Source organism: Nannobrachium achirus (assembly GCF_963921795.1).
Source record: "Nannobrachium achirus genome assembly, chromosome: 11".
NCBI classification, from domain to species: Eukaryota; Metazoa; Chordata; class Actinopteri; order Myctophiformes; family Myctophidae; genus Nannobrachium; species Nannobrachium achirus.
The window spans coordinates 10,027,522-10,053,814 of record NC_137820.1 but is presented as its reverse complement, the minus strand read 5'-3'; the positions used below and the strand labels follow the sequence as shown (position 1 = coordinate 10,053,814).

The window sequence follows — 26,293 nt, the reverse complement described above, 5'->3', positions numbered from 1 at the left end:
TTACCTAGTTTCCCTTTAACCACTTTTAAAATGTTTCTAAAATAGCTGATATTTTCACTAATTGTAGCTATATGCGAAGGGAATTAAATTCATATTACGAGAAAGAACTCAAGAAGTTGAAATGCGGACATACGTGGTTTCTGCTGGCAGCCTCCAGATGAAATCAATCCGACGTTTGACATATCGGAGTTCTTCTACTCTTCCTTCCTGTCTGTGACGCAGGAGTCAGGAAAATAAATCAAACCGGAATCACAGCTCAGAGCCTCGGCTTCAGAAGCTCTCGTTTTAGAAGCAAACATGGTAAGAATTGAATGAAACTTTGACATAATTTGACTTCTCTTTGTCCTGCATAATATACCGGAACGACTTCTCCGTCTCGTGAGTCGCATGTGCAGTTCACGGATATTGAAAATCACAAAGAGCGAACACTCGCACTAAAGCTAACGAGTTAGCCGACTGTTCAGTGCACTGTGAGTAAGCAAAACGCGACCTTTCGTTTCCCAACGGGTCTGAGCAGCATGTATCTATTCTGCATCTAGCTTGAGGCAAGACCCAAATTCAGAGTGATTTTTTTACTGAAATCTTTGCTTCTGGGGGTCCCTGGAACAAAATATTTTATGATGGGGGACGGCGGCCAAATTCATATCATTTTGGGGGTCCTGACATGACAAAGTTTGAGAACCACTGATATAGCCCTGCCCTGCGATTCTACAAATGTATTTTAAATTCTAACAGTTTTCTGAAAAAAACTTATATTGCTATTTCAATGGTTCTCAAACTTTGTCATGTCAAGGACCCCCAAAATGATATGTATTTGGCCGTGGACCCCATCTCAAAATATTGTATTCCAGCTGGGCCCCAGAAGCAACGATTTGAGTTAAACCCTAAGCTAGATGCAGAAAAAAATATCTATTCTGCATCAGACCCGTTGGCAAAAACGAGCACGCAAGCGAAACACCCCAGCCTTCAATCATGAATCATGATGATGCTGGACAAACTAAGACCTGGTTAGAAACGCTATAGTTTTGAATTGAAACGTTCCAACATGAAACAAATAAATAGAATAATTATGTATAATAATGAGGGTCTCCGTTTGTACCAATTGATAATCTATCATGTTGGCATATTGGCTAGCTAACGAAAGCTAACATGCTAAATTAGCTCAACAACCAGTTGCTTTCGTTTTCTCATTTCCATAGATTTTCGCTGCGCTTTCCCCCCCGTAATTTGTCACACTAAACAAGCATTTTAAGGCAGTATAGTTCTCAAACTTTCATGTCGAGGAAGAACCCCAAAATTGACACTAAATAGCCCGCGGACCCCCATTTGAAAAGGGATACCAGGGACCCCCACAAGAGAAGATTTGTATGGCTCTAGCAGTGATTCCCTACCATTTCAAGGACCCCCAAGTTTGACATGCACTTTTTGCTCCCCCCCCCCCTTTTGTTTACAAGTGTTTCTTTTTTGCTCGAGATACAGTATCTACTGCATAGTACTGTGTTCTATCCGTCTGTCATTCAATGTTATTTGAGTTAATGAGAAGGATCTCAAAATAAGCTTTGCCTTACCCGAGTTTCCTTTCATTTGCCCTTGTATCAGAGAACTGTACTGTCATGAAACGTTACCTTTTTTTCTATGCAAAACTTCTAATAAATACCTCAATCAATCAATCATTAGTCTTCGGACCCCCATTTAACCGCAATTCTAACTGAGACCCTAATTTATATTGTAAAATCAATTTAACTTTGAGGGTTCCATTTGTACACTCTCGTGAGTTACAGACCCAGGCCACAAGGGTCCATTTGGTTCTAACTATCATTTACCTGGCGAGTGGCGACCCCCTGGAACTCCCTCGAGGACCCCTGGGGGTCCCCGGAGTCCGGACCCCACACAGCAGCCATCTTGCCATTAAGACCATGAATTGCCACCCTATGTAGGTACAGTAAATTTCAAACATGGCTGCCAGGTTAATATGGTCAATGTTGGTATGTCCAGCTAGCCTGCACAAAGCCTACAAAGAAGATTTTCTAATCTTAGCTTTTGAACTGAGAATAGAGCATCGCAGCGGAAGTTGATTCCTGGGGTCACTTAATATTCCCCATTCATTTTCGCCATAGACTTTTACAAAAATATTTATAACAATTATGTTAAGCCTCGAACCAAGCCATCCAGGATGGAGGTGAATCATGACCATATAACCTTTTTTTCTATGAAAAGAACATTTTGAAAATCGCTAAACAAAGGGTAGTTATTAAATGTAGTATATCAAATAATGTAATATTAAAATATGTTTTCACATAGGATCAAAGGTTATATGGTCATGATTCACCTCCATCCTGGATGACTTGGTTCGAGGCTTAACATAATTGTTATAAATATTTTTGTAAAAGTCTATGGCGAAAATGAATGGGGAATATTAAGTGACCCCAGGAATCCACTTCCGCTGCGATGCTCTATATGGTTCTCATGATGATACATACAAGCTCCCGGTACCATGGAGACGTTACAAACAAAGTTACCTGCTTTACTGTCCCAGCTGGCAGTGGTGGAAACTGGAAAAAGTACTCAATTTTTTACTCAAGTAAAAGTATCAATACCGCAATGTAGAACTACTGTTACAAGTAAAAGTCTGGAAATCTAAATATACTTGAGGAAAAGTATTGACATCAAAATGTATTTAAACTAAAGTACCAACAGTAAAAGTACTCATTATGCAATGTTCAATTTCAAGTTTTCAAATGTATAAAAAATCACTTGAAAATAGCAGATCTACAAGCTCACAATGCATCGCATTGCAAGGCATTGTGAGCCTGTAGATCTAATATTTTCAAATGGCTGAAATGTGTATATAGGGCTTAAGTGGTTAAGGGGTATTTTGTAATAATCTTAATCTACAAAGTAACTAGTTACTAAAGTTAGTAACAGTACAATGTTTGCCTTTGAGATAGTGGAGTAGAAGTTAAAAGTAAAAATACCTCAAAATTCTACTTATGTACAGTACTTGGCTACTTTACACCACCGCCAGCTGGCTTCCTCATTATTTATTTATTGGTAATCTAATGCCTGAGTCTAGAAAAGCCCATGTCACAGAATGTCTTAATCTCTTGTGGAGCCCACCTGTGTTTGGTTTGGTTTGAGTTTGGGGGAATCTAGCAGAGATGCAAGACAATTACGTGAGCTCATGAAAATGTGTTAAATTGTGATGTGCCAGAAATTGCTTTTAATGTCATATTCAAAAACATGATCCGTTTTCCATCCCTCTAGTTCCGCAACCAGTACGACAATGACGTCACAGTATGGAGCCCGCAGGTGAGTGACAGTTTCTAGACCGCCAAGGCTTTCAAAAACGTGCTCAAATGAAAAATGTATAGTCATTGAATTCTATTCTACTCTGAATATTGCATTAATATATAGGGCTGTCACAATTATTACATAATCGTCTAATCGCAATTATTTGAGGTAATCGCAATTATTTTTGCATAATCGTCATAATCGTTTCCACGTTGAGAAATGTTCATATAGTTTCAAACACTTTCGAAAAGTAGTGGAAATAGCAGATCTGCAAGCTCACAACGCGTCTTGTGACGCGTTGTGAGCTTGTAGATCGGCTATTTCCGCTATCAATGTTCTTTTTATAAGTATAAAGTTGTCAAACATGTCGGTAATGTATTTGTATATTCAAGTTATGTCTCATAACTGCCATGTGCAACTTCAAAGCCTAAAAGCAAACAGAAATGTAATTGTCAACGACAAATACACAATTAAATCGTCAATCGCAATTATTTGAGTGACAATTAATCGTCATGTAAAATGTCATAATCGTGACAGCCCTATTGATATAAGCTTTTGCTTCTGTTCCAGGGTCGTATTCACCAGATTGAGTATGCAATGGAGGCAGTCAAGCAGGGGTCAGCTACCGTAGGACTCAAAAACAAAACCCACGCGGTCTTGGTGGCACTTAAGGTAATAACATCTTCACTTTTAATTGTATTCTACTAGACTGATGTTTCCAACTAGCATGGCATACTTTTAGGTCTTTCACTGACTGTCGCTTTCATGAAATTGCAGATTCACAACGTATAGGGCTGCCACTATGCACTATGTATTATTTTCTTAGTGGTTATTCTATCAATTATTTCAATTAATTGAATAATCGAGAAACACATTTTTGCATATCATTAGTTATTTTTTTTTGTGTATTGATCCCACAAGGGAACTTTCCTCAGCTTTTCTGCACCTCCAGTCTTTAGTCTCCAATGCCCTGGCCTGAAGGGGGAGGTGTCCACTGCGATTGTTTTTATTTGAAAATCTGCTGGAGTGGTGCATTGAAGAGAACTTGTAAATAGATTTTATTCTTATTATTTGGCCTGTAAAGGTTTATCAGTGTCTTACCACTGTGGATGTGGTTGTTGTATCTCTACAGAGAGCTCAGTCTGAACTGGCTGCTCACCAGAAGAAGATCCTCCATGTTGATAACCATATCGGCATCTCCATTGCGGGACTGACTGCTGACGCCAGATTGCTCTGGTAGGAATCATACATATGGACTGGTATCTGAATAAATAAAATGTTTATCGTCTAACCCAGTGGTTCTCAACCTGTGTCAACCAAATTGTCAAATAATAAGAAAGAGGCAACGCGACACATTGTTGTAGATTGTAGATCTGCTATTTTCACATTATTTATCTGCCAGGGGGTCTCTATTTCAAATGGGGGGGGGGCTCACGGCCTGAAACTGTTGAGAACCTCTGATCTAACCAACGCGTTCCTATTCATTTCCCTCCTGCAGTAACTTCATGCGCCAAGAGTGTTTGGACTCCCACTTTGTGTTTGATAAGCCTCTCCCAACATCACGTCTCGTCACTCTTATCGGAAGCAGTATCCTTTCAGATGTTGTTTTTCATCCATCGATTAAAGTTTCCGTCATTTTGAATTTCATAGACATGATGACTTAATTTGGTGCATGTCGTGATTTATACTTTGTTGTTGTTATGACCGAGTAGATGTTTTAGGGGTAAGGGAATAAGGGACGCAACAACTGCAGGTGTAAATTAGGCAATCGATGCCTTTTATTGTTTAATGGGCAATTCAAGTTATAAAGGGGGCACAAGGCCAAACTGAGGGGCAACAGCGGCCATGGCCTCCATGAAATTCCTGCCCTGCCTGTAACTGTAAATGAAAGCTGCAAATATCTGTACAAACATAACCTACCAGATCTAAGAAGGAAGTAAAACAACTTGAATGAATACAGGCACGAACAAGGTTAACCATCTGCAAATTCTCCAGTGACCAACAATGACTGGTTGCACCGTAGACATAGAAAGGTACAAGCTTCCTCCGGCTCTGGGACGCCTGTAAAAAAGGGTAGGCAATTTTTACAGAATTCTTCCGTGTGCGTCACAGAAACGGAAGTTCGATAGCCTAGGCCAATCACAGGCACTTGCTTTGGCCATGTAAATGTTTGTTTCCTCATGCCAATAAAGCTCCTTTGAATTGAATCGTCCCGGAAAAGACACGCTGTGATTGGCCAGTTGTCACTTTGAGTGTTAGCGGCGAAAGAGGTATCTAGCTTTTTATATCTATGGGTTGCACAGGCCAATTAGCCAGTAGCTAATAGCTATGCCCCTCCAGAAAAGCTTTTGTCCAATGCTAGCTTAGAATAACTTCCTGCTTGCCAAGGCTAGCTAAGCTAGCATTGGACAAAAGCTTTTAGGGGAGGGGCATAGCTACTGGCTAATTCTCTGGTATAAATGATGTATTATTGGTTATCTTAAATTGAGCAAATACTATTATGCACAGTCGGCATACCTTTTGATGTACTATATAGGGTGAAAATGTGTTTAACAGTTATCCTTAAAGTTATCCTTTAGAAACCCAAATCCCTACGCAGAGATACGGAAGAAGGCCTTACGGTGTGGGGCTCCTCATTGCTGGATATGATGTAAGTTTGCTTTGTCATGATAACGGTTTAATTTTTTATTGAATGGCAAGAATGCTCTGTGCAGCCAAATTCCTTCCCGGGTGCTGATGAAAGTAGGAATCGATTAGTACTTAAATCATTAATCCAAAAGGTTCACTGCACACAAGGAGGCTTTTCTTTCTTTCTTTTTTTTGCAAATATGCACCTTTTCCCCCACATATTAGTTGTGCATAGTACCAATGTTTATACATGTGTTTAAATTATTACTTAACCAATTCTGGACGGATACACATTAATGTTTCTTTTCCTCTATGAAAGCCAAATGTATAAGCTATCAAATCGTTTTGGAATTTTGTTTCTAGCTGCTACACAGGCTGAGTAATACGTTTTCCAGAAAAACAGTGGGTAATTTTCAAATCGGACATAGGTCTTTAACCCTGCATGGCCCGAATTAATTTCTACTGGCCAAAAAAAATCAGATGGTGTTGTAGGAGTCCTAATTACAGGAAAATGTAATGTTAAAAAATTAATAATGTTTTTGTAAGGTTTTATAGCCATAAATCATAAATCATGCTCTAATTTGCATATTGGGGATATGTTTCACAATATTAACATATACACGTGTTCTAGACATTCTAATGATCACGAAAAAAAATATTACAGGCATTTTACTTATGTTTTAGTGAGGAATAGCTTCAGTTAAAAAGTGAGATGTTGTTCGTCCAGACGCTGGAATTTCAACTTCTCTGGGAGGTGTGAATGTCAGCCTCTGGTAGGTATTTATATGCAAATATCGTGGCCAATGGCATTGTAATACTAAACAATAGGATTTAATGGTGATGTTAATGTGAAAAAATAACAGGAAAACTAATTATAACATTTTTTTAAAAATTATTAAAAAAAACGTTGCCAAAAAGCAACGCTGGGCCTTGCAGGGTTAAGGCTTTTTTCAAATCGGAAATTAGGCCTAAATGGGTAATATCACTGAGCATAAAACGATTTGGGAACTATTCTAAACGACTTGAATATATGAGAGGTTATGGTTCTACAAGAGTAAGTATTTGCTAAAGGAAGGGTCATGGAGCATGGACATGTATGTCGATGTGTATCAGACTTGGTTTTTTAATCTATTACATATACAGAAAATGTACAACTATGTATTTTTTCCATCAGGATATGGGACCTCATATCTTCCAGACATGCCCCTCAGCGAACTACTTTGACTGCAAAGCCATGTCCATCGGAGCACGCTCACAGTCTGCACGCACCTACCTAGAGAGAAGCATGGACAAGTTCATGGACTGTAAGTATTTTACTCTTATTCATTTAGCAGTGCTGTGGCCTGACTGTTATAGAGAAGCAAAAAGTAAAGAACCACTCATTCACTTAAAGGGGAAGACCACCCATTTTCAATATTGAAATATTTCATTAATATACCTTAGAGGGGTTGTGTGGAAATAGAAAAAAAGTTCACCTCCTTCTGTGTTGCCTAGAACTGGAGGATTGATTTTGGGGTTTGTATTGTAAAGTGCAATGTGTGATGTCATCAAGTTGTACATTACAATACAAACCCCAAAATCAATCCTCCAGTTCAGGGCAACACAGAAGGGGGGGGAACTTTTTTCTATGTCCACACAACTCCTCTAAGGTATATTAATGACACAGTTAAATATTGAAAATGGGTGGTCTTCCCCTTTAAATAAGTGCATTTAGCCCTGAACGGTAGATGGAGCAGGATTAATTTCACCCGTTGATATTTACTGCTGCTCCTGTACACTCTACTCTGTTTGAATTGAGGCTTAGGGTCGATTCACACCGTTATAAGGAGCCTAACTAATTTCGTTTCGACACTGTCCAAACCCAAATATGGGTCGTCGTCGTCGGTTCGGGGAGGGGGGGGGGGGCGTCAACCGACTAAACTCGGCTCCACGGTGCTGCCAAAATGGTGTGACCTCCGACTTAATTTCGGTACTAAGCGGTGTCTTCTCATTCATTCAGCCCGACTAAACTCGGCTCCACGGTGCTGCCAAAATGTTGTGACCTCCCGACTTAATTTCGGTACTAAGCGGTGTCTTCTCATTCATTCAGCCCGGCTTCAAGTTCATTTCCTCGGCTATGAAGCCAAGGAATCAGCGGTAATTTGGGAGGGAGACACGCCGACTTCCAAATGCTTGTGGCCGTGATTAGAGCGTCGCATAGCGGATACATGTCAGCTGATTCTCACTCACTCTGGCTGGAGAGTGGAGGCGCGCGCGACACACACACACACACACACACACACACACAGCTCGCTAGTCGCTGACCGTTTTCAAGAGGAAAGAAGAGCTTAAAGTAAACACAACTTTGCTAATGTTCCGTGTTGGTTTATAGCCGACCTGCAAGCTCCGCGACGAATTGTGACTGTGATTCATGCAGAATGAGAGGCGGCATGTCTATAATGTGAGCTTGTAGATTGAATGTTTTCGACGGAGCTCGCTGCGCTGCTGCTCACTGCCAGTCACTGGACCTCCAGCGTGCAGCCGCGAGGGCCAGTCAGATATGTATCCGCCCTGCAACGCTCATTTCTCGGCCACAAACGTTTTCATGCCACAGACCTCCAATATTTACATGCAACTTCGGCACTAGCCGTTAATAAAGTATGGATGAACTCCCCCCGAACCTAAATAATTTCGGGTCGGGGAGCCCTCCCGAACCGAAATTAGTTAGGCTCTTTATTAGAGTGTGAAACGACCCTTATGCTTTTGAAAGAGACACAGGAGTGTATTCATATAAAAAGATGTAATTGGTGGCGGTGCCTCAGTGAAAAGTGTTCAGTGATTCATGCGTAAGGTCATGCCATGGGAATGAATAGTGCATGATAAATTATAAAAAACTCTCGAGGATTCGCTGAACAAAGGATTCCAAAAAAGGAAAGAAAAAGCTGTCTTGAGAGTGATTGTATTGATTCAAAATCGTAACACTTTAATTACCACAGATAACAAATGCACAGGAATTTGACTTAGACTTTTGTAATACACTTTAACTATCAATATCGTTGAAGACATTACTGACCTGGAGTGTATTAACCCATTTAGTACGGGTACACATTATGTGTATCATTATTTTATGCTTTAACTATTGAAAAATAGCAGATATAGATCTGCTATTTTTGAAAAATCGTGAAAATTTTAATTTTGACCCGATTCTATAAGTGTCTTTTGAATCCTAAGGTTTTTGAAAAACCTATGTTTCTGTCAGCAATCTGGCTAGCCATCGTCAAAGAAAAGGTCCTTTTCACTTAACTGGAGCTCAGCTAGTCTGTTCTTGAGAGACTACTATGTCGCTGGTTTTCAAACCTTTTCATGTGAAAGACCCCCCAAAATTATATTTATTTGGCCACGGACCCCCATCTCAAAATATTTAGTTCCAGGGACCACCCAGAAGCAAAATTTGAGTTGCAACCGTTCGCTTTGAAAATACATACATTCAAATATTTGCACACATTTTCACGACTTTTTCAAAAATAGCAGATCTACAAGCTCGCAGCGCGGCACTCGGTGCCGCGCTGTGAGCTTGTATATCTGCTATTTTTCACTGGTTAAAGCATTCAATAATTCTAGGCCCTAAATGGGTTAACTATCCATATCGTTGAAGACATTACTGACCTGGAGTGTACTAAAACAAGACATGTTGATGTTTGTAGGTGATCTGAATGAGCTGGTGCAGCATGGCCTCCGTGCCCTCAGAGAAACTCTGCCTGCAGAGCAGGATCTCACCACCAAGGTACATGACACACATCTTGCACAGTAAAATCATCAGTGTAAAGCGCCATTCCCACGGGGCAAGATAAATCACACCCAATGTGAAGTGAGCGGTGGTCGTGCTTGCATAACATCTTCAGACTAGGATTTAAGTCTAGGATGTACAGGCTATGCTACACACACACATTTTGCTATGGCAAAACGCTGAGGAAAAAGGCTACAGACATACGACATGACATCACTAGACAAACATAATGCTACACACACACTTTTTACTATGGCAAAACGCTGAGGAAAAAGGCTACAGACATACGACATGACATCACTAGACAAACATAATGCTACACACACACTTTTTACTATGGCAAAACGCTGAGGAAAAAGGCTACGGACACACGCACAGCCACTTATAGGAGCGGTTTGCACCGCTCAAAAATATCTTTAAAATTTGAAGTGGATGGTAGCGTCCAGTGTGGACACAACCATTTCAATTCAGAACGATAATCTTTATCTTGCCCGGTGGGAATGAGTCCACAGATAAAGAATCTAATTATTTTAACTATTACTTTTATCCTTGTTTGGACCCACCACAGTGTTGGTATATATTTGTATGTTTCAGAACGTGTCCATTGGCATTGTGGGCAAGGACATGGAGTTTGTCATCTATGATGACGAGGCGGTGGCTCCCTACCTGGAGGGGCTGGAGGAAAGGCCCCAGAGAAAGGTACAGTAATGGAGTTAAGGTCTTTGCACACAGGCGCGTTTATCCGCACGGATAAAACGGCAATTTAATTTTTTTAAATGAAAACAATGATTCTCTACGACCTCATGCACACCGGATCCAAATTAGCCATGCTACGAGTGGCTGCGGCCATGCGTTTTTTTCTCGATCGAACCCAGTTCGATTTGTGCGTCATCGCATGCGGTAAAAAACTCATCACTCTTTTTATGACTCCTTTTGGGATCCGCAGTGTCGATTCCGCACAGCATTGCACACCAAATCCAATGCGTTTTATTCATGCAGCAAATGAAAAAAAACGCAACTGTCCTGTGTGCAAAGGGCTTTAGACACTCGCTTTCAACCATTGACTGGAACAGACGTTTCTGAGTAAGCATTTGCCAAAGCAGCTGGTTGAGTTGACGAGAGTTACCAGCTACAGCTAAAAATGTACAAATATGTGGCTAATATCCCAACCAGGTTTGGCTGCTGGTTGGTCTAGTCATGAAGCGTCTGTTTGGATCAGTCCTGGCTGTCAACAGAGGTGGAAAAATGCTTCAATCGATCATGTAAAAAAAAAATCATAGACTGGGCATCTCCCCCTGTGTTAAACGTAAAGATCTATTCAAAGTCCACTTTGAGTCTCTGAAAGGATATTTTTTCCACTTGTTTTCACCATGTCCTGAGCCAGAGCACCGTAGCACACATCTCACCAAGCCTAACACGTTTATTTGTGAGGGAGTAAATCTCACACCCTTTCCACCCCATTATGCTGATTTCCTATCAATGATCACACTGTCTAGTACAGTGGTTCCCAAACTTTTCAGCTCGAGACCCAAAAGAGAGATTAGACTTTTACCCGTCCGTTTTGCGCCGCGTCGTGAGGTTTTAGATCGTCTATTTTCACTACTTCTCAGACATTTGTTTTCTAATTTATGGAATGTCTTTGTATTTTCAAGAAATTACTGAACAAATATTGTTTTTTTTTTTTCAATAATTTAAAAAAATGTAGCGAACAAAAAATTAAGGGGCCCATAAAAAACGTGAAAACAGTGGTCTTGTACATAACCATCTGCTTACCTCTTAGCCCCTTTTACTTGATTCCGTGTACCCTCACCTTCCCATTCTCCAAAGACTCATAATAGTTACTTATCCATATCGTCACTGTCGAGGTAGAAACCTTGTATCTCCAAGTTTCAAATTTGTAAATTTTTTCACAAAGCGAAGCCCTGCTTCATCACACAAGGCCATCGCACAAAAGTAGTGAAAACAGCCGATCTACAAGCACACAACGCCTCGCACCGCGAGGCGTTGTGTGCTTGTAGATCTGCTGTTTTCACTAGTTTAAATCGTTTTTAAAATGATAAATACAAAACAAACGGTTTTGCACATAACAAGGTTTCCACCCGACAACGACGATATTCAACGACCGTCAAGAATCTCAAACTACTGTTTGTTCTTTGTGTTGAAGGTTGCCCAGCCAGCAGATGAGCCCGCAGCAGCAGAAGCTGCACCCGGCGACGAGCCAATGGAACAGTGAGACAGGACCTGTCACTCAATGATAGAACCAGTCAGTCAAGTTTCAGCTGGAAACGGGCACAAATATGTACACGTCAAACAGTCAGAAGTGTTAGACCAAGCGAAAAGCACTTGTAGCGTGCCATTTGTTGAATTGTTTGTTCTCATATGCCCTCATCTAAACATCAGGATGATGTTGCTTTTGTATGGGTATACTATTTCCATTTTACAAATAAACTTGCTTTTTCTGAACTACAGTGTGGTCGTTCATACCTGAGGAAAGCAATGGATGAAAATTGTGTGTTCAAACAGGACGTATTGTATTTATTAAATCATTAGAGAAAGGTATCTGCAATGAAGCAGACAGTCCGCAACACTCAAAGTTAGATGAAGGCTTTTAGGTGCACGGCTCAAAATAGAATATGAGAAAGAAGTAGTCGCCAGCACTCAAGGAATCTCCTTTTTACATGATTTTATTTACCTCAATGGACAGAGTCAACGGACGTGTTTCGACCCTTCGGTCTTCTTCAGCGTTGTATGAATACAAACGGGAAGTGACGTATATAAATTATTAATACTACTTCTTTATTAAATCATTCACATTATTTTCTCTCAAACTGATAATGCAAAGATGGGTGCATTTATAAATAAGTGTATAAAAGTTATTGGTGTAGAAGACAAACCGAAGACATCACTGATACAGGGAAAAGGCTCACATCTACATAATTAAACATCCTTAAAGGTACTGTTGAATGTTTATAGTCATTGATACGTTTTATGTTGGAATTGAAACAAGTTCAATAACTGTTACGTAGTTGTAGACCGTTTATTTCTGCTTAAAATAAAGCTACAGTATGCATCAAATTCATAAAGTGATTTTGCCTAGTTGCCAACCCAGTCACTGTCAGCATGCATCCTATTCAATCCCATCTCAAAATAGTCAAAATATATTCCAAAATGTACTGCATGTCTAAAAATCTCTATTCAAACTTGATTTGTTACCAAGAACAATCCAACAAGCCCTGTTAGTAAAACTTTACTTTGGGAGGGGGGGGGGGGGGGGGGGGGATTCAGTATCAACCTTGCTGGGCAATCAAAAAGGACTAATTAGATCCAATCCCTCAGGTCCTTTTTTGTTCCTACAATAAATAGCTACAATACTGTACAGTAGTCTTTTCTACTATTAAAGCTTCATCTGTAGAAATACCTGATCTCTGAAGATTAGCAGACTGGTGCACACAAGGAAATCTGTGCTCATAAAATTGGCCATTCAAGTATTAGTGCGGGGCGTTAAGGGGAGCAAATGCTAATTTCGTGCAAATTTGTCTTAAAGCGCCACATTTTGCACAGATGTAGCCCAGGGCATGCTCTAATGATTTAGCTAGGGTGCCCGAGTTTGTGACTTTCGGAGTCGCCACTGCGGCCAAGTAAAGTTGGGCTCCCATCGACTTTCTATACAGGCGGAAAATACCCAGAAAAACTTTTTTTATAGCAGGACCCACCCAAATGAGTGTGATGTGCTGAGGAACTAGACAATTGTAATTACCTACCGAAGTCTTACATACTTGACTACAGTAAGTGAACATTACTGTCATAAATAGACAAGTTGAGACAATGGCCTTCGGATGGAAGGTACAAAGGACTTCACGCAGTAATAACATTTTAACTTGGGACCCCCCCACCCTGACGAGCTCCAAGAGTTGAGACATTAGATTTTGTCTAACTTGGTTCTATTGTGAAAATAGCAGATCTAGATTGGCTATTTTCACAATTTATGTCTCTAATATTTGACAGTTTGGCATCTGGTGATGACCCCCAAAATAATGTGGCGACCCCCCTGGGGGTCCCGACCCACAGGTTGAGAACCACTGAAGTAGTGGACAGCACATTCCTTATTGAGGCCACCAACACCTTGGCAAAGACCCAGAATTTGGAACTTGGGGGATTTTGATAGTTTTGTGTCAAGTTTGAGGTCTACAAGTAATTATTAGTATGATCAAATTTGATTGTATGAGCTTTCTACAAAGGAGGCTCTGTGTTTTCCAAAAGCCTTTGTGCCAAGATCATATTTGTTGCTGCTGTCTTCAACTAATTATGTCACCCTGCCATCCTTTATGAGTTTATGCTACCAGCCTTTGTGAGGAATAGTCATTCAAAATCAAGACGGAGGCTTAAATTGTGTAGGTCTCAGGGACGTGCTGGGCCCCTGATTCAGCCCGGGAAAAAGAGTTGTAGAGGCCCTCATAGTGCGCTGCTGCTACTCAAAGATTTGCCATTTCAGATCATGACAAGTGACAAGCCAGTGGGCCAATTACATGAGTTATATTTCGTCGTTGTCGGGTGGAAACCTTGTATGTCCAAAACCTTTTTAAAAATGATTTAAACTAGTGAAAACAGCCGATCTATAAGCACACAACCGTTGTGTGCTTGTAGATCTGCTGTTTTCACTACTTTTGTGCGACGGCCTTGTATGATGAAGCAGGGCTTTGCTTTGTGGCCGCCCAGCCCCCAAAATGGAACGAAGGCCGACATTTTATTTTTTATTTATTTTATTTTATTTTTCTAATGGCCGGCCGTTCGGGAGTTGTCCCGCTTTTCCCAATGGCCAGCACGTCCCTGGTAGGTCTCTTTATTCTCTCTCTCTCTCTTGGTCAGTGAGCATCCCGCTTCTTGTTCCTCCTCCTGTTCCTGCGTCGGACCACCTGGGCACAGGAAGGTGTGGCGTCGCCGTCTGGCATGTGTTGGAGCTCACTGGCGTTGAGGTCCTCCATCTTCTCCTGCTCCATCACGGAGGTCATCCTCAGGGTCAGCTCCAGCTCCTTCAAAACCCCCACTAGGTCCTCCTTGGGGACGCCCAAGTCGATGTCACCCTCCTCAACCCCAAACTCCTGCCCCACTTCCTCCTCCTCCGGTTCATACGGCGTCTCCTTGTTCCTACAGCCCGGAAAACACTCGGATCCTGTCGTGTCCTCTTCCTCGCCTGTCGACGTTTCTTCTTCACCTGCTGTAGTGAGAACAGCTTCTCTCGAATCTCCTTTCTGCAAATCCACCGATTCCTCGACTTCTTCTGAGTCTGGGTCCTCCTCGGTGTGGCTCTGCCTCAAGTCTGCGCCGTCTGCTCCGTCGCCCTCTGTCCTCTCGGCGTCTGTCTCCGTCTGTGTCTGTGGGGGATTGTGCTGGTCATGGTGATGAGGACAGTGGGAGTGTTCCCAGTGTTGATGAGGCTCGTCGGGGAAATCTGAAACATAGTTTGACGACGCAATAAAAAACTCAAAAGAAAAATAATACAGCAGGGAGAGTCACTTCACAGTACAATTTATAGCAGTGGATCCCGACCTTTCTTTCCTTGAAGTTTCTTACATCTGACAAAAGCTGAGACTCGCAACAAGTGTGCACGCACGCAAACACTATATAGCTCTGTATGCTGAATAGCGAAAATTGCAGATACAAGCTCACAACGTGTGGTATCGTGACCCTGCTGTGAGCTTGTAGAACTTCTATTTTCAATATTTTAAAGCGTTTTGAAAGTTTTAGGGGGAGGGGGATATGTCTATATAAACTACAATATAATGACATGCCAGGTTGAAAATGGATGAAAGCATTTCCGATGTTGTGCTGCAGCTAGTTGAACATTTTGGACTACCTTCAAACAGACAAGGCCTCATGCCTAGGGTTGGGTATCGTCAGCGATACTTTTAATGGTATCGATCGCATGACGTCGATACTATCGAGTATCGGTTCAGGTAAAAACGAACGATACCTTGTTTCGATACTCTTGAATGCACCCCTGGCCGGTCGCATCTGTAACAGTTGGGCTACTGAAAGTTTAATGACTGCTTTAGTAGGCTACACTCATTATCCTACTGTGAAAATAGCCTATAATGTTTATTATTATGATGATTCTCCAACGTCTATACTAAAATGGCTGAATAACTGGCTTAATAACCTATTGTGGTGTGTAAAATAGCCCATAGAAAAAGGCAAATAATAATTATAATAATAATAATAATAAATAAAAAGAAAATGGCATCGAAAAAGGTATCGTATCGATTCCCAAGTATCGAAAAAAGTATCGTATCGATTCAAAGGTGAACGATACCCATCCCTACTCATGCCTCCCCAGTGATCTTTAGTGCCCCCTCCCCAATGGGGCCACTGGTTTATAGAGTTTATAGAAATTAATGCTATTTTCAGATATGTTGGTACTGCATTTTGTAACGCTGAACAAAGATAACGTCTTTTGATGTCAGTAGGAACTCAACAAACTTTACAGAGGGATTTTGATAGAACTTATTCCACCCCATTTTATTCTTAGTTTAAGAGTCTGTGCTTTCCATTTATGTACATATAAAGTCAATACATTTTTTGTAGAAAATACATAATTTTTCGCTGTGTGGTGTGGTCAGTTCAGAAAAAGCTAAGGTATGGCAACATGACTGGTGAAGGCGCGCGTGCAAGACACCAGTCATGTTGCCATACCTTAGCAACAGGCACGATACATTTATTTTAAGAAGTACATTCGATTTTTTTCCCCCGTTTCTAAGGTTTCTTGGGCTGGATATGGCAGCCTGGAACAGTTGTTCCAAGTGCAGCTTAACTTGGCATGTGCCACAATTAACGATAATGAATTGCACCTGTGCAGCTGACCTGCGGAACCTGGGAATATACCATTTTGTCAAGATGGGGAGAATAAAAGTGTGGCAAATATAATTATAATACCTTGTTAAAGTGACCATTTTGTTAAATTTTGCATTTGTAGTTATTTTTTAATGTAATTTAACAACATAATAACCAGCACAGATAGACAAAGAGACATTCATGGATTTATATTTAAAAGTAACTTGTATTCTCCCCCCTGGACCCAGGGTATGGCAGCTGCATACCCCTGCCATACCCAATTGACGCCCCTGTGTGGTGTTTACCTTCCCAGTGTGGCTGGGGTTTGTTCTCTGGAGCCATGCCCTCCACCAGCCTCCCCTCCTGCATCACTCTAGTGATCTCCCTCAGCTGCATTAGCAGGCTCTCCTCCTGGTCAGTGGTCACTCCCTTCACCCTGGATCACACAGTCAGGAGGAGACATGCTGTATATTAGGAGTGTAACCATACAGCTCACAGGTACACATTATTGTGTATCATTATTTTATGCTTTAACTATTGAAAAATAGCAGATATACAAGCTCACAGCGCGGCACCGAGTGCCGCGCTGCGAGCTTGTAGATCTGCTATTTTTGAAAAATTGTGAACATTAGAATTTTGACCCGATTCTACTAGTAAGACACCCGAGGGTGACATGCAACCTCGCCCTAAAGGGCGAGGTCGCGCCAATTCTTGACAATCTGGCCAACCACAGCGTTTCTCTGACGATTCTAGTTGTTGTCATTCTGGGGGGAGTTTGTTCATGTTTTTGTGAGGGTATCAACCTCCACCACAAACTCCACACAGAAAGGCCCTATCGCTCACACCCTAGGTTGGGTTGGCGATAGGGCCTTTCTGTGTGGAGTTTGCCTGAACATGGAGATGTGGTACAGAAGGACTCATATATGGGCATAAAAAGTATGTCATGTGACATCACTTCCTGTACAGACAGTCAGACAGACAGACAGCCATTGACTCCGACCTAACAATGGCTACTGTCTATGACGGTAGTCCCATATGACATGATGTACTAGACTATCTCCATATATAGTGTTATCCACATCTCCATGTTTAGGCCAAACAGATTCGCTCCATTTCTCCATGTATAGGTCCAAATGCCCAACGTTGAGCTTGACAACGAAACGTTCTTAACACAGCCGCCCCCATATTTACTTTAGAAAATATGTTAAATTCTAAGTACGTTTCGAGTACCGGTTTGATACAAGAGCGAATAAGCACTACACTTCTGGAATCATGTGCGTCGACTTAAAGTTGGATCCAGGCCTAATACTGTCAACGTGTTCTCCACATCTCCATGTTTAGGCCAAACAGATTCGCTCCATTTCTCCATGTATAGGTCCAAATGCCCAACGTTGAGCTTGACAACGAAACGTTTTTAACACAGACGCCCCCATATTTACATATATATATAAAAAGTATGTCATGTGACATCACTTCCTGTACAGACAGTCAGACAGACAGCCATTGACTCCGGCCTAACAATGGCTACTTTCTATGACGGTAGTCCCATATGACATGATGGACTGGACTATCTCCATATATAGTGTTATCCACATTTCGTGTAGCCGCCCTGTACAGGAAGTGATGTCACAACTTGCTGACATCACACTGACATCACAGAGGATAGGGAAGGACGGTCACGAGGATACGGAAGGTCACTCAAGCGACATGGTTCTTCAGAGTATATGCGACCTTCGGTCGCAATAAGTGTCTTTTGAATCCTAAGATTTTTGGAAAAACCTATGTTTCTATTGTCAGCAATCTGGCCAGCCATCGTCAAAGAAAAGGTCCTTGACTCCTTTTCACTTAAATGGAGTTCAGTTAGTCTTAATCCTAGTTCCAGGGACCACCCAGAAGCAACATTTGAGTTACAAATGTTCGCTTTGAAAATACATATATTCAAAGATTTGCACACATTTTCACGACTTTTTCAAAAATAGTAGATCTACAAGCTCGCAGCGCGGCACTCGATGCCGCGCTGTGAGCAAAATCTATTGATATAAATTATTATTGATATAAATTATTGATATAAATAAGTAAACACTGTGATTCTCTAACAAATACTTGGACATTATATTTCAACACATATGAAAACAGAGATTACACACATTTATCGATAGACCAAGAGTAGCTATATGGAATGGAAAAGTAATTAGACCCCTCTTTATCAATTTCCTTCTTAAAATTGCTTAACACAAGGCAAAAATACTTAGTTTCCAACTTTCCATACAATCGATTAATGGCACTGCAAAACGATTCGATACCGATTATTTGCTTTGTAAAATGATACGATACGATACAAAGCCAAACGGTACGATATTTAGCTTTTGAATATCGATATAGTAGATCATTGCAAATTAAAATCGATGTTTCGATTCAGTTACTATACTACTGTATATGTACTCCCAGGGTGTGTTCTCTGACCAGACAATGACATCCTGCCTAAGATCTAGCAGAACGAAGTTGCGCTACAATGTGGCAAAAGCTTTGTTGGTGAATGAAGTTCAACAATTTCCTGGTGTACTTTATTCATGATCCATCAATAACACATTTTAATACAAATACAGGCCTGTATCAGGGCTTCACATGATTATGATTTCATATATCTATCCTGTGTGTGGGACCATAACGGTGTGGAATCTCTCACAAATGAGCAAGTGAAATTATATTTGACTTTGACTTCTTTTGGGCAAAAGAAAGACAACCGGATAGTATATTAAGGTCTATTCAGATGCATATCTGTACCGGGACGAACACATGAAAAGTATCGAGAAGACTTAAAACTATCTGTAACGTGGACCTTTTGAGGAGAAACAAAGCAATCACTGCAGATTATTAGAGAACACTCCTTCCTGGATATTTAGGAGATTATTACTTATGTTATCAAATTAGCAAACACAGTTAAACAACGTGGAGACGTTGGAAGCCAGTTGAGGAAATGAGGGAAGAAGCCGGTTGAGGAAATGAAGGGTTTAACGCAGGCACACAGACACACCCACCTCTCAGGACTGTGGTTGGCCTTGGACACGATGTTCTCCATCACCAACTCCGTCTCCCTCAGCTTCTCTTGCAGCTGGACCAACTCAAAGTCAGCTAGAGAGAGAAGGTTATATGAAACTGGTGAGGGAGGCATCTTTCTGTCGACAAAACTCACTTTGATAATGGCCATGTTTTAAATCAACATTCAAATGCATGACGATTACCAAATGAATTACTACTAGGGCTGTCACGATTATGACATTTTACATGACGATTAATTTTCTCTCAAATAGAGATTAACGATTTAATTGTGTTTTTGTCGTTGACAATTACATTTCCGTTTGGCTTTTAGGCTTTGAAGTTACACATGGTAGATATGACACATAACCTAAATATACAAAGAAATGATGGACATATTTGACAACTTTATACTTAAAAAATAACATTGATAGTGGAAATAGCCGATCAACAAGCTCACAACGCGTCGCGATGCGACACGTTGTGAGCTTGTAGATCTGCTATTTCCACTATTTTTGACATGGAAACGATTATGACGATTATGAAAAATAATCACGATTATGTTAAATAATCACGATTAGACGATTATGTAATAATTGTGACAGCCCTAATTACTACTACAACTATCTGCACAACTATTACAACTACTAATAATAATAATACATGATAATAACTACCTACAATAATGATAATACATGATGATACTCAGACTGGACCCTGTTGCAAAGTAAACTACATTTTAAAACGGTGTGACACGACTGGGTTGAAATGAAGGATACTCACTGATCTTCCTCTTCATGTTCTCTGCCCTAATAGAAGGAAGCTTGTTTTCTGTTGGTTTGGTGGTGTTGCCCCTGGACGTGATCTGAGAGAGGTCAAGAAACCAATTAAGTCTGCATTACAAATCAACAGGGGTTGTGTGTGTGTGTGTGTGTGTGTGTGTGTGTGTGTGTGTGTGTGTGTGTGTGTGTGTGTGTGTGTGTGTGTGTGTGTGTGTGTGTGTGTGTGTGTGTGTGTGCGCGTGTGTGTGTGTGTGTGTGTGTGTGTGTGTTGCGTGCGAGAGAGAGAGAGAGTGCATAGTGCATACTAGCCAAAATTCTGTTATGTGATTTCCTTCTTCCATTGCGCCAACCATCTTTTTTTGGGGGGGTCACATAAGAATTGAAATTAAATTAACCCATTTAGACCTGAACGGAAATCTGTGTCGCTTTAGATTTGAACCACTTTAAACATTATTATTAACTTTTTTTAAATAGCAGATATACAAGCTCACAATGCTGTGAGCTTGTATATCTGCTTTTTTTTTTTTTTTACCCGATTATTTAAAAGTCTTCTAATTCCTTCTTCTAAATCAGTGGTTCTCAAACTTCTTTATGTCAAGGACACCCAAAATTACAAGTATTTGACCACCGACTCCCATCTCAAAATATGTTGTTCCAGGGACCCCCCAGAAGCAGAGATTTGAGAAATGTTTGCTTTTAAAAAGATATATTCTAAGACTTGCAAAAAAGAAATCACCATCTTTCAAAAATAGCAGATCTACAAGCTTGCAGCGCTGTGAGCTTGTATATCTGCCATTTTTTCAATAGTTAAAGCATTAAATACTTCTAGGCCTAAATGGGCATGCAGAAGCAGAGCATGAGATATGGTGTGCGTTTCACCTTGAAGAGGATGTAGAGGATGTACACGAGGATCCCAAAGCCATAGATGGGTATAATCTGCCCGGCTAGGTTGGACTTGCCGCCCCCGGCCCCGGCCCCCGTACCGGCCCCCTTAGCCCTGGCTATGGCCTCTGTGTTGTGGGCCCTGGAGGAGCGGGACCCCACGGCTCGCTGGCTGTCCGGGGCCTTTTGGCTTTTGACCATGGGTGGGAATTGTCCTGGACCTTCCAAGAGGGATGGACAAGGGAGGAGAGGAGGATAGCATGAAACAAAACGGTTGGAAGTAGAAGTGCATTATAGTGTAGTGCAGTGTTTCTCAAACTTTTACATTTCAAGGTCTCCCCATAACTCTGACAGTATACAAATGGAACCAAATGAACCCGTTAGGGTTCATTTGTACACTGTCAGAGTTACAGACTTGCATGGGTCAATTTAGACCCCCTTAAAGGAACCCATAGAGTCCCTGGAATCCACTTTGAGAACCACTGGTGTAGTGAAGTCAGTGTAATAAAGCAGTGGTTCTCTACCTTTTCAGGCCGCGACACCCAAAATAATCACATTTGAACTGGGGACCCCCCCCCCCCCCCACCCTGACGAGCACTTGGGATTGTACGAGTTGGCATTACATTTAGTTTGACTCGATGTATTCCATTGTGAAAATAGCCAATCTACATGCTCACATGTAGCATGTCGGCCCTGTCTGCATGTAGACCGGCTATTTTCACAATTTCTGCTTCTAATATTTTACAATTTGACCATTGTTTGACCTGAGGTACTAAAAAGGTATTTAAAGTCTTTAAAGAGGTGGTGCCATGATTTTTCCCCCCTCTAAAACATGATTATCAGGTATTATGATTATACTAGGAGGAAGATTTTTTCCAAAAAAGTATACAGAAAGAGTTAAAAATGTTTATGTGGCCACACCCCCAGTTCATTAACTCTATCAACGCTTTGGACGTTCCCGTTCGCCTCATTTTTCCCGGCGGCGCGATGCCAATAGTACGTTCTTTGGCTCGTTCTTTTGTACCTTGGTTTGATGTCTGTAAACTGATGAGGGGTCGCGCGGGTGTGTACCGTAGAGACAGCTCCCGTAAAAGTGCTCTCAAAAACCCACTGGACGTTAGCATCAATGGAGTAACAAAACACTTCCATGTTATTTTCTCTGGGTCTATTGCTCTGTAGCGATTGAGCGGCCTTGACGGACGGCAGCCTACCGCGGCCATTTCACATTAATTATTGCATGAGGCTGCCCTCTACTGCTGGTATAGCGAAAGTACACATATTTAAGGAGAAAAAAATAATAATGATAAAATATATATATATATACATCTTTGTCTATAACATCGCAAAGGTAAGGTGCTTTTGCTGGCACAAAACCCAATAAATAAATAACAACATCTGGCAGTAAAACAGTTAAGTATGCATGGATGTCATGGTGGGTGATGACCAAGCTGAAGTTAGCCACACCCCAGTGTTGGGTGAATGGTAATTAGGGGAGGAGTTGATTCTGTGATGTAATTGTATCTGTGTTTTTTAACTGACACTTTTGACCACAAGGTGGCAGCCTCCAAGAGAAAACAAACAAATACCAAGAGAATACATAATTGCTCATAAAAACCACACCAGGGGGTCTAATGAAGTACTTTCAACCTCCTAGACACATGAAGAACAGAAAAAGTACAAAACTATGGCACCATCTCTTTAAATTGTCACTTTAGAAATGTGCAGATACCCTGTATAGTGTATACTCTTATACTGTATGTTGGTCTGTTTACTGTTGAGTAAGAAAACAATGTTAACATTTAGCTAAACATCTGGGGACCCCCCAAAAATAATTTGGGGACCCTGCAATAAAAGGTTAGTTAAACACTGAAATAAATAACACCTTTTTATAAAGGAGAGAAAAGCATAGTATGGTGCAAATGTCCACACTTTAAAAACACACTTTCGGGTTTTCAGGTCAGGCACATTATTATCGGGCCTAAATGTAGCCTACCCAATACCATCCATTTTTTATCCTTGAACTGATCTTTGCAGCAATTTGTAGCCCTGTAGAAGTATTGGGCCTTAAATATAATCAAATTATAAAATGTAAAATACAATGTATTTGTTATTATTATTTATTAATATTTTTTTTTTTTTTTTTTATTATTATTTAAAGGTGCCCAGAAATAGAAATAGGCCTATCTGGTGCCCACCCACTGTTCCGGTTACCCATTCAAAAGATAAAGCAATTGTAAATGATTCGACAACCGACCCTTATGTGTAGAGTAGACCATATGGCATGCTGGTGTTGTCATGTCAATGTAGGCTACTGTATGTAGCCGAAATAATTGCTAAAAAATATAATTATATTGGTGGTTTTAGCTTAGAAAAACGGGACGCATATGGATTGCAAATTAAGTAACTGATGCAATAATAATCGAATTAATTCAGCTGCAAAGAAGCTGTTTGTGCGTCCATCCACGGGTCAGGTGTTTCCTTGTAATTTGATGCTGAGTGTTGCGTCAGCGCCCTCATCTGGGAGGATACTATTACTACTATACAAGGACGATAGCGACAATACATTTAAAAACATAAATATATGTATATTTTTTTAAACATAATATTATAAACTGTTAATGCGAGCTCAGGACAGGTTACATCACACACGTGGAAGACATGGAAATACAATGATGATCCCATCTTATTCTTATCTCTGAATAAAGAGAGGGCCCAGAAAAACCTTACCATCTGGACGGTCAGCATCCTTCTTCCCTCTGGATAGCAGCATTTTAGGAAGCAGTAAAGCGACGCAAAGCACAAGACATGTGGCGAGCGTCACCTTCTGAAATGTTGACATCGCCATTTTGACGCGTAATAAAGACCTTGTTACAATTATGACTGTGTGTATCTTTACGAATTGCGACGTCAAAAGATCGCTACGCTACATTGGGATGATGATGCGTCTCGGGTCTCATCCATTTGTGGTGCGCTTCCTTCTTTATTCTCAGAAACGGAAGTATGGGAAGAGAGCAGTTCGTCTGCTTCACCACTGGATGGCGACAGAGGTCTGTTGATGCCTCGATAATGCATTCACTCAGCAGCAGTGAACTTTATCATGTCAGGGACCCGTAACCTAAGGGTCCATTTGGTTCCTAACTAAACTATCCATAGTTTTTTTCTGGGGACCCCCTTTGAGAACCAATGCTCAGTGGTTCCAGCTCAATGCGTGGGACTTATAACGCGTTTTCTATCCATTTTAGCAAGTTAATTCATCTGGTGTTCGTGTTAAAGTTTATCAGGGACTAGTTAAGGTTTGTAACACCACAGGTGGATGTATATATGACATTAAATATTACTTATATCACTGTGAAACCCCAGCCTATTTTGATACCCACATGCTCAGATTATACAACCCTACTGCTATAGATCTGTGGTTCTGGGGCTGGCTGCTCATTCTAGCATTCTGATCAAAGACTAACGTAGACCTGGGACAGAGAGAAAGCTATCAGATGGGTCTCTCTATAACAGAAACGTGAAAATATAAAATTCTCTTCAATTAATCAAGGAGCCGAAGTCTTATGCATGCACCTTTTCCCACTCACATGGCTTTATATGCTAACATACTGATTTCCATTTCTAAAGTATCACATAGCCTACATACTGTGAATATAATAGCCTGTTCACATTCCATACATTTTATACCCCGTTTATTTATTCAGGGGGGAAACAACGTGGGGAGAAACAAAAAGTTACAACAGTGCATAAGATACCCAGGGCGCAATAACGTCTCCAGAGTCCACTCCAGAGATGAAAAGCAGGCATGTGTCACATCATGGACCAAAGAGTATTAGCCAACCGTTTTATGTTTTGGTTTTATTCCTGCTTTGGTGCCAGATGGGCGAGGTTTGCCCCATATATAATAGAGTAGAGTCAAACTGAAAGTATCTGGGGGTTTACACAATCACAGTACAGTATTTGAAAGTCATTTTTTAGTACATTCTCTAATACTGTGGCACTCAAGTAGGATTGCGCTGGAATCTGGATTTTGCATTGGCAAAGTTATAATGTCTACCATATTAAATACAGCTCTGGAAATATTCCTCTATTGAGTCCCACATTGAATATGAAACTATTTCAATGGAGTGTGCGTGTGCCGTGTGCGTGCGCTGTCAGTCTGTCACTATATCATTGCCAAATCAAAACAAGGCCATGAAACGTTTATGTTGTGGTTGTTCTGGTAGACGTCCCCGTCTACCAGAACAACCAGTGAAAACAGCAAAATACAGCGAGAGGCCAATGTGTTTCACCAGTAAACACCATCACACTACACCAGTGGCTGATAACTGCTGGTATAAACCCATTTCTCAGAGCGGCAACCATGACTGCGGTGTCAAGAGGCACCTACTGTATGTGTATGCGGCTGTGCGCCGACACGGACATGGAGGAAGGTCTAAAAGTAAGGCTAAAACATGTATATCGTCGTTGTCGGGTGGAAACCTTGTATGTCCAAGACCGTTCGTTTTGTATTTATCATTTTAAAAATTAACTAAACTAGTGAAAACAGCAGATCTACAAGCACACAATGCCTCGCACCGCGAGGCGTTGTGTGCTTGTAGATCTGCTGTTTTCACTACTTTTGTGTGACAGCCTTGTATGATGAAGCAGGGCTTTACTTACACAAAAAACATACACATCTGAAACTTGGAGATACGAGGTTTCTGCCCGACAGTGACGATATATTGTTTTGTTATGTAAACACAGGGCAAAGTTACATACTATGCCTTTAACACATAGTTTGGTTGTACATAACTTATACATATCAGAGAACAATGTGAACATCTGAAAAGCTTGAAAGGCTCAAGCCATTTCAGCTCATTGCTTTAGCTCACGTTACGAGCTTGTAGATCTACTATTGTCGGCGTGAAACGCTGCTGTGTGACAAAGTAACAAGCTTAAATGTACATCTCTAGGTTGCCCTTGTTTCTCTGACTCTGTCAGATCATCTCGTCACCCACTTTTGGATCCTGAGTCCTGACCCACTGATGGAGAAAATGTGTTCAAATACTGTGATTGCTAACTTCCTTTAACCACTTGTACC

At 41.0% G+C, this 26,293-nt stretch overlaps 2 protein-coding genes across 2 annotated transcripts; one reads left to right on the top strand and one right to left on the bottom strand.

The window, feature by feature from the left end:
• Positions 1 to 218: 218 nt before the first annotated feature.
• psma1 (proteasome 20S subunit alpha 1) lies at positions 219 to 12,148 on the top strand. The gene is made up of 10 exons (XM_080737719.1): positions 219 to 300; positions 3,265 to 3,309; positions 3,862 to 3,963; positions 4,424 to 4,527; positions 4,790 to 4,878; positions 5,871 to 5,941; positions 7,094 to 7,223; positions 9,603 to 9,682; positions 10,280 to 10,384; positions 11,850 to 12,148. The coding sequence occupies exons 1-10, from the start codon at positions 298 to 300 to the stop codon at positions 11,916 to 11,918; spliced, it is 798 nt and encodes a 265-aa protein (XP_080593845.1). The 5' UTR covers positions 219 to 297; the 3' UTR covers positions 11,919 to 12,148.
• Positions 12,149 to 14,547: 2,399 nt separating this feature from the next.
• ric3b (RIC3 acetylcholine receptor chaperone b) lies at positions 14,548 to 24,058 on the bottom strand (the record flags this gene model as incomplete). The annotated part of the gene is made up of 6 exons (XM_080736844.1): positions 14,548 to 15,134; positions 16,819 to 16,949; positions 19,552 to 19,645; positions 20,333 to 20,414; positions 21,211 to 21,434; positions 23,941 to 24,058. 6 exons carry the CDS (start codon positions 24,056 to 24,058, stop codon positions 14,548 to 14,550), a joined length of 1,236 nt encoding a protein of 411 aa, XP_080592970.1.
• Positions 24,059 to 26,293: the final 2,235 nt, after the last annotated feature.